Source organism: Oncorhynchus clarkii, chromosome 3 (assembly GCF_045791955.1).
Source record: "Oncorhynchus clarkii lewisi isolate Uvic-CL-2024 chromosome 3, UVic_Ocla_1.0, whole genome shotgun sequence".
Lineage (NCBI taxonomy): Eukaryota > Metazoa > Chordata > Actinopteri > Salmoniformes > Salmonidae > Oncorhynchus > Oncorhynchus clarkii.
The window spans coordinates 26,546,981-26,556,024 of record NC_092149.1 but is presented as its reverse complement, the minus strand read 5'-3'; the positions used below and the strand labels follow the sequence as shown (position 1 = coordinate 26,556,024).

Genomic DNA, 9,044 nt, shown 5'->3' with positions numbered 1-9,044 from the left:
TGACCTACATAATATAGCTAGACAGTTACGAGTTATGTATTATGCCCAGTTGGCTAGATGTGCCAAGACTGAATAAAATCAGGGGAATCGTGCAGGTCTGTCTTTAAATAAGATATGAATAGTCAGAGTTGTGTTCAGAAAATATGTCATACATAATAAGGAATTATATAATGAAATAAATAAATATATAGAAATGAAATAATAGAAATGATGATTCTCACTATTTGAAATCATTTGAATGATGATCGCACCCACATTGGAAATGGTACATTCCGGATCCTACGTCATCTATTGTTTACAAAATATCGAGAGGGTTCATTGCTTACTTGCTTTTCTGCCAAGCAACGTGGTGAGAGGAAGGAACTGAGCTACGCTCCCATTCATTTCGAAACTACAGCCAAGAAACACACAAAATACAACAAAATGCCTTGTCGAAAGGAGAACTATATCCTCTTGGAGCAGTCTGTTACCGTCGATTCAAAAGAAGTGGACGCTTTGGTCACGAAAATCGGTGAGGCGCTGCAGCTTCACAACAATAGTGCTAATCAAAAGACGATGTCATGTCTCCACGGTCTCACCAGCAACTGCAACAGTAGCAACATCAAACAAGCTAACAACAACAACAATGGCGTGGCACTGCAAAAACGTACCGGGTGCTGCATACGGCTTCGAAACCGGAGGCAACGTAGTAACAGAGCTAGTCCGTACAGCTTCCCTGGCTCAAGTAACCAGGAGTGGGACCATTTCAAACGTTGGGACCGAAAGGGGATCAACGCAGCTGTCGAGGATGACCCACATCAGTTACTTCAGGAATTAATTTTGTCTGGGAATCTAATCAAAGAAGCGGTCAGGCGGCTGCAGTTCTCTACGACGGAGTGTGGAGATCTTTCGGACAAGCTGCAGTGCTGATGATGCGGACAATATATTCATTAATGATATGTTACCGACAACGTAAACTATTTTGCTGACATAGCTAGCTAGCTCTAACGTTAGTCTACATGTTGAACGATCAAATGTCATGTTGGTAACGTCGTTAGCATGTCTACTTTGTGACCGTTAATTTAGGTTTTTCATTTAGCCAATGCGTTAGCTAGCTAGTTAACGTTAACCATGTTTGTTTGCAACTCCAACTTGATGGTTAGTTAGATTTTTGTTTATGGGTGGGGACTCTCCTTTTCACACTTCGTTGGCTTTTAGCTAGTTATGTAAACCAAGTGAATTCTATGTCAACCAAGTGAAAGCTTTACGTTGACATTGTTTACAAATCTAATCTCAGGCCGCCAGCATTGCCTGTTTTGGTCCGTTAGTTTGAATCGGGTCGTTTCAAATCAAAGGTCTTACGTTACTAGTTAGCAAGCTAGGCTAGCGCCACACTCATGTCAGGGTGGATTCCTAACCCCCAGCAAGGCAGCACTGTGACTGCTCCGATAGCAGCTTTGTATTTCCTGTACGCAGAAGGAACGGGATCGACAACCAGCTACCAAACCGTGTAGGAGACGGGCGACATTTCAAATGGTTCTGACTAAATGTCTCTTCGACTGGCGGGGGACGGTGTATTTTTGTATTTTTTTTTCTTCATAATGGGATGCGGATGTTTCATTTTCCCATTGTCTGTGTCAAGTGATTTACCATGACCACTTCGCAACGAAGTATTTTAGAATGTTCCTGAGTATTCAGGCCTTTGTCTTAAATAAACACAGTGTTTTTATTTTGTGTGTATGTGTATGCTTTTCGCCATCAGATAAAGGTTCCAATAAAATATAGCAAGTAACTACAGTATTTGGGAAGCCTGTCGACATACTATACAAAACGCTGCCGTATGTACACTGAACAAAAATATAAACATGCAACAATTTCATATTTTACTGCGTTCATAGGGTAATCAGTACATTTGAAAAAAAACTTGGTTCCAATCTATGGATTTCACATATGCATTTGTTGGTCACATATACCTTAAAATAATTAGGGGAGTGGATCAGAATACCAGTCAGTATCTGGTGTGATCACAATTTGACTCATGGTACGCGACATCTCCTTCGCATTGGGTTGATTGTGTCCTGTGGAATATTTGCTCCTCTTCAATGGCTGTGCGAAGTCGGTGGATATTGGCGGGAACTGGAACAAGCTGTTGTACACGTCAAGTCAGAGCATCCCAAATGATCGATTGGTGACATATCTGGTGAGTATGCAAGCCATGAAAGAATTTTCAGCTTCCAGGAAACACGTACAGATCCTTGCGACAAGGAACCATGCATTGTCATGCTGAAACATGATGCGATGGCGGCGGACGAATGGCATGTGTAAGGAAGTGCTATTTCTTATGCAGGTGACCAGCCTACTGATATTACATTGCTATAACTGAGACAACGTATTTTCACAGTAAAACATGTTAGGTCCCATACAGGATAGCTCCCACACCCACACACACAGCACACACACATTACACACACTAACTGCCGAGGACACACAGATAAGACATACACCCACACATTGGGAGGAAGAGACAGCCTTGACTTGCAGAAACCAGCGCACACACCTAATCTCCTTTCTAGCCGAACATTGTGTGACTGAGGACAGCGCACACACCTAATCTCCTTCTTAGCTGAACATTGTGTGACAAGGAACGGCACGACAAGACTCAGAGGGATGACGGACGGCCCAACAGGACCAACCAGAAGACCAGAACTTCTAGACTCAACCTACTTTCTGTACTGTATATAACATACATGCACTCTGTTATCGGGGCTTCTTTTCTGCTGGTTCCTTAAGAACCGAATGAAATGGGCCCGTATACGTTGTACCAGATATCTTTACTCATAATTAAACTGTCACTTGTCATACAATTTACCACCTTGTCTGAATCGATCCTTGACCGGCTCGCCCTCCTACATATCCCATTATCAACACATGACAAGGTGCCTCTGGAGTTCGTCACCGTATCTCAGTGCATTCAAATTGTCATCGATAAAATGCAATAGTGTTCGTTTTCGGTAGTTTATGCCTGCCCATACCATAACCACACTGCCACCATGGGGCACTCTGTTCACAACGTTGACATCAGCAAACCGATCGCATACACGCTGATATCTGCTACGTGCAGTTGAAACCCGGATTCATCCGTGAAGAGCACACTTCTCCAGCGTGTCAGTGGCCATCGAAGGTGAGCATTTGCCCAATCAAGTCGGTTACGACTCTAAACTATCGCCAGGTGAAAACCCTTGTGGGGACAAAGAGCACACAGAAATTATTAGGTTGCGCAAACCCACAGTTTCGTCAGGGTGGCTGGTCTCAGATAATCCTGGATGTGAAGGTCCTGGGCTGGCATGGTTATACATGGTCTGCAGTTTTGAGGCTGGTTGGATGTACTGCCAAATTCTCTAAACAACGTTGGAGGTGGCTTATAGTACATCAATTAGCATTACAATCTCTGGCAACAGTTCTTGTGGGCATTCCTGCAGTCAGCATACCAACTGCAGTTCCCTCAATTTGAGACATCTGTGACATTGTGTTGTGTAACAAAACTGCACATGTTAGTGGCCTTTCATTGTCCCCAGCGCAATGTGCATCTGTGTAATGATCATGCTGTTTAATCAGCTTCTTTATATGCCACAACTGTCAGGTGGATGGATTATCTTGGCAAAAGGAGAAATTCTCACTAACAGGGATGTAAACATTTGTGCAATTTTTGGGGGGAGAAATATACTTTTCATGAGTGGAATATTTCCGCAATCTTTTATTTCAGCTCAAACAACATGGGATCAACACTTTACATGTTGTGTTTACATTTTTGTTCAGTGTAGTTTCATAGCTGATTATGTAACGGATGTGAAACGGCTAACCAACGGTTAGCGGTGGTGCGCGCTAAATAGCGTTTCAATCGGTGACTCACTTGCTCTGAGACCTTGAAGTAGTGGTTCCCCTTGCTCTGCAAGGGCTGCGGCTTTTGTGGAGCGATGGGTAATGATGCTTCGTGGGTGACTGTTGTTGATGTGTGCAGAGGGTCCCAGGTTCGCGCCCGGCTATGGGCGAGGGGACGGTCTAAAGTTATACTGTTACATTGGTGCCGTGACCTGGATCACTGGTTGCTGCGGAAAAAGGAGGAGGTCAAAAGGGGGTGAGTGAAACGTCTAGCTAGTTAGCGGTGGTGCACGCTAAATAGCGTTTCAATCGGTGACTTCACTTGCTCTGAGACCTTGAAGTAGTGGTTCCGGTCTAAAGTTATACTGTTACAATTACACTTTCCCCATTTTAAATGTAATGCTTTATTTATTCCATCAATTAATGCTCAAAAACATTTAACCCCTGTTCAATATGTTTTTCGGGAAAAATGTTGGGCCCTGCCTGTGTGTGGTGTAGCTGAACGTCCAGTATGTTGGAAAGGACAGATGTCCATTTTCTACAGTGTTATGTTCCTGGGTTTGCCCCCAGTGGCCTATGCTACACTGGTTGACGAGAGTTTGTGGAAAACTTGTTTTGCCTCTTCTCTTTACTATATAGCCAGTGTGAGGGCCAATAAATTGTTGAAACGTCTCCTCCCCCATTCATTTTATACTGGATGTTCAGCTACACCTCTATCATTTATGGTCACAATAAAAGATGTTCATGCAAATAAAGAATAGATGGTATCATGTTTTGGTTGTATTTCACTGGGGAACATTCTCACAATTGATTCTCCAGAAATCACACCCTGTTATGTCAAAGTGAATCTCCATAGATGTTTAGGGATCAAAAGATGCCAACATATGAAATGAAGATGAGAACCACCCAAATCCTTATTACTTTCTATATGACACAATAGAGTTTGTTCTGCAGTAGGCTACATTAGGAAAATGTTGCAATATTCCCTCTTTCTAGACTATGGTGTGACCCAAATCAGATCCATGTCCACACCTACAGTTGAAGTCGAAAGTTTACATACACTTAGGTTGGAGTCATTCAAACTAGTTTTTCAACCACTCCACAAATTTCTTGTTATCAAACTATAGTTTTGGCAAGTCTTTTAGGACATCTACCTTGTGCATGACACAAGTCAATTTTCCAACAATTGTTTACAGACAGAGTATTTCACTTATAATTCACTGTTTTACAATTCCAGTGGGTCAGAAGTTTACATACACTAACTTGACTATGCCTTTAAACAGCTTGGAAATTCCAGAAAATGATGTCATGGCTTTAGAAGCTTCTGATAGGCTAATTGATAGAATTTGAGTCAATTGGAGGTGTACCTGTGGATGTATTTCAAGGCCTACCTTCAAACTCGGTGCCTCTTTGCTTGACATCATGCGAAAATCTAAAGAAATCAGTTAAAAACCTCTCTGGGATATGTGGGACGGTAGCGTCCCACCTTGCCAACAGCCAGTGAAAGTGCAGGGCGCCAAATTCAAAACAACAAAAATCTCATAATTAACATTCCTCAAGCATACAAGTATTTTACACAATTTTAAAGATAAAAATTCTCATTAATACAGCCACAGTGTCTGATTTCAAAAATGCTTTACAGCGAAAGCTCCACAAACGATTATGTTAGGTCACCACCAAGTCACAGAAAAACCCAGCCATTTTTCCATCCAAAGAGAGTCACAAAAAGCACAGAAGCATAGAGATAAAATGACTCACTAACCTTTGATGATCTTCATCAGATGATACTCATAGGACTTCATGTTACACAATACATGTATGTTTTGTTCGCTAAAGTGCATATAAAAAAAATTCTGTATACATTGGCGCGTTACGTTCAGTAGTTCTAAAACATCCAGTGATTTTGCAGAGAGCCATATAAATTTACAGAAATATTCATCATAAATGTTGATGAAAATACAAGTGTTATACATGGAATTAGAGATATACTTCTCCTTAATGCAACCGCTGTGTCAGATTAAAAAAAAACTTTATGGAAAAAGCAAACCATGCAATAATCTTAGTACAGCATTCAGACAACAAAGCAGCCAAAAAGATATACGCCATATTGTGTAGTCAACATTAGTCAGAAATAGCATTATAAATATTCAATTACCTTTGATGATCTTCATCAGAATGCACTCCCAGGAATCCCATTTCCACAATAAATGTTTGATTTGTTCGATAAAGTTCATAATTTATGTTAAAATAGCTTCTTTTGTTATGGCGTTTGGTAAACAAATCCAAACGCGCGTTCAGGTCAAGCCGAACGTCGGACAAAATGTTCAAAAAGTTCAGTTACAGCCCGTAGAAACGTGTCAAACTAAGTATAGAATCAATCTTTAGGGTGTTTTTATCATAAATGTTCAATAATGTTCCAACTGGAGAATTCCTATGTCTGTAGAAAAGCAATGGAACGAGAGCTAACTCTCTCATGACAGCGCGATACGAGCCTGTGGCACTCTGCCAGATACCTGGCTCATTCCCCTCTCATTCGGCCCCACTTCATAGTAGAAGCCTCAAACAAAGTTCTAAAGACTGTTGACATCTAGTGGAAGCCTTAGGAAGTGCAACATAACCAATATCCCACTGTATCTACAATTGGGGCTAAAAAACCACAAGCCTCAGATTTCCCACAGATTTCCCTGGTGGATTTTTCTCAGGTTTTCGCCTGCCATATGAGTTCTGTTATACTCACAGACATCATTCAAACCGTTTTAGAAACTTCAGAGTGTTTTCTATCCAATACTACTAATAATATGCATATATTAGCATCTGGGACATAGTAGCAGGCAGTTTACTCTGGGAACCTTATTCATCCAAGGTACTCAATTACTGCCCCCTGTCACCAAGAAGTTAAGACCTCAGAAAATATTTGTAGACCTCCACAAGTCTGGTTCATCCTTGGGAGTAATTTCCAAATGCCTGAAGGTACCACGTTCATCTGTACAAACAATAGTAGGCAAGTATAAACAACATGGGATCACGCAGCCATCATACCGCTCAGGAAAGAGACGCGTTCTGTCTCCTAGAGATTAATGTACTTTGGTGCGAAAAGTGCAAATCAATCCCTGAACAACAGCAAAGGACCTTGTGAAGATTTTGGAGGAAACAGGTACAAAAGTATCTACATCCACAGTAAAACAAGTCCTATATCGACATAACCTGAAAGGCTGCTCAGCAAGGAAGAAGCCACTGTTCCAAAACTGCCATAAAACAGCCAGACTACGGTTTGCAACTGCACATGGGGACAAAGATCGTCCTTTTAGGAGAAATGTCCTCTGATGAAACAAAAATAGAACTGTTTGGCCATAATGACCATTATTACGTTTGGAGGAAAGAGGTGGAGGCTTGCAAGCCGAAGAACACCATCCCAACCGTGAAGCACTGGGGTGGCAGTATCATGTTGTGGGGATGCTTTCCTGCAGGTGGGACTGGTGCACTTCACAAAATAGATGGCATCATGAGGTAGGAAAAGTATGTGGATATATTGAAGCAGCATCTCAAGACATCAGTCAGGAAGTTAAAGCTTGGTCGCAAATGGGTCTTCCAAATGGACAATGACCCCAAGCATACTTCCAAAGTTGTGGCAAAATGGCTTAAGGACAAGAAAGTCAAGGTATTGGAGTGGCCATCACAAAGCCCTGACCTCAATCCTATAGAAAATGTGTGGGCAGAACTGAAAAAGCGTGTGCGAGCAAGGGGCCTATAAACCTGACTCAGTTACACCAGCTCTGTCAGGAGGAATGGGCCAAAATGCACCCAACTTAATGTGGGAAGCTTGTGGAAGGCTACCCAAAACGTTTGACCCAAGTTAAGCAATTTAAAGGCAATGCTACCAAATACAAATTGAGTGTATGTAAACTTCTGACCCACTGGGAATGTGATGAAAGAAATACAAGCTGAAATAAATAATTCTCTCTACTATTATTCTGACATTTCATATTCTTACAATAAAGTGGTGATGCTAACTGACCTAAGACAGGGAATTTTTACTAGGATTAAATGTCAGGAATTGTGAAAAACTGAGTTTAAATGTATTTGGCGAAGGTGTACAGTGGGGCAAAAAAGTATTTAGTCAGCCACCAATTGTGCAAGTTCTCCCACTTAAAAAGATGAGAGAGGCCTGTAATTTTCATCATAGATACACTTCAACTATGACAGACAAAATGAGAAAAACATTTCCAGAAAATCACATTGTAGGATTTTTATTGAATTTATTTGCAAATTATGGTGGAAAATAAGTATTTGGTCACCTACAAACAAGCAAGATTTCTGGCTCTCACAGAGGAGCCTCTTTAAGAGTCCTCCACTCGTTACCTGTATTAATGGCACCTGTTTGAACTTGTTATCAGTATAAAAGACACCTGTCTTCGCTGGCCATGGCAGAACACTGACATTCCTGTCTGGCAGGAAATCACACACAGAACAAGCAGTTTGGCTGGTGGCATTGTCATGCTGGAGGGTCATGTCAGGATGACACAACCTCAAACAGTCACACTCCAAGCTCCACTATGGCCAAGACCAAAGAGCTGTCAAAGGACACCAGAAACAAAATTGTAGACCTGCACCAAGCTGGGAAGACTGAATCTGCAATAGGTAAGCAGCTTGGTTTGAAGAAATCAAGTGTGGGAGCAATTATTAGGATAGGGAAGACATACAAGATAACTGATAATCTCCCTCGATCTGGGGCTCCACACAAGATCTCACCCCGTGGGGTCAAAATGATCACAAGAACGGTGAGCACACAAAGTGTGCTACTGAGGTAAACACACCAGATGGCAGTATACCACTAGGATGTGGAAAACATCCAATAACTTCTTTTTTTTTTGCCTGTGAATATTTGAGTCATTTTGGCTTCCAAATAAATCAATAACCTCAAAGAATAAGATTATGTAAACAAATGAGTTCCGTATACACATATGGGAATTCACAGCTAGTGTAAACGGCTATGAAGTTAACATTTCCACCAATTTCAACCACAAACAATACTATAAATAATTTGTCATATAGATAAGTTTAATTTCAAACCTTCGTAGAGCCTTAACATTTTACAAGATGTGTATCAAGGGAAAACCAAGTGTGCCACTGCCACTCCCTCAGGATATGCCAGATCTTGGAAACCTTGGTGCTGCTATTGCTTTCAA

General features: G+C 41.4%; 1 protein-coding gene across 1 annotated transcript; it reads left to right on the top strand.

Annotated features, from left to right (window-relative positions):
• Positions 1–331: 331 nt before the first annotated feature.
• LOC139405861 (GSK-3-binding protein-like) lies at positions 332–1,691 on the top strand. The gene has a single exon (XM_071148294.1). The coding sequence runs from the start codon at positions 424–426 to the stop codon at positions 907–909; it is 486 nt and encodes a 161-aa protein (XP_071004395.1). The 5' UTR covers positions 332–423; the 3' UTR covers positions 910–1,691.
• Positions 1,692–9,044: the final 7,353 nt, after the last annotated feature.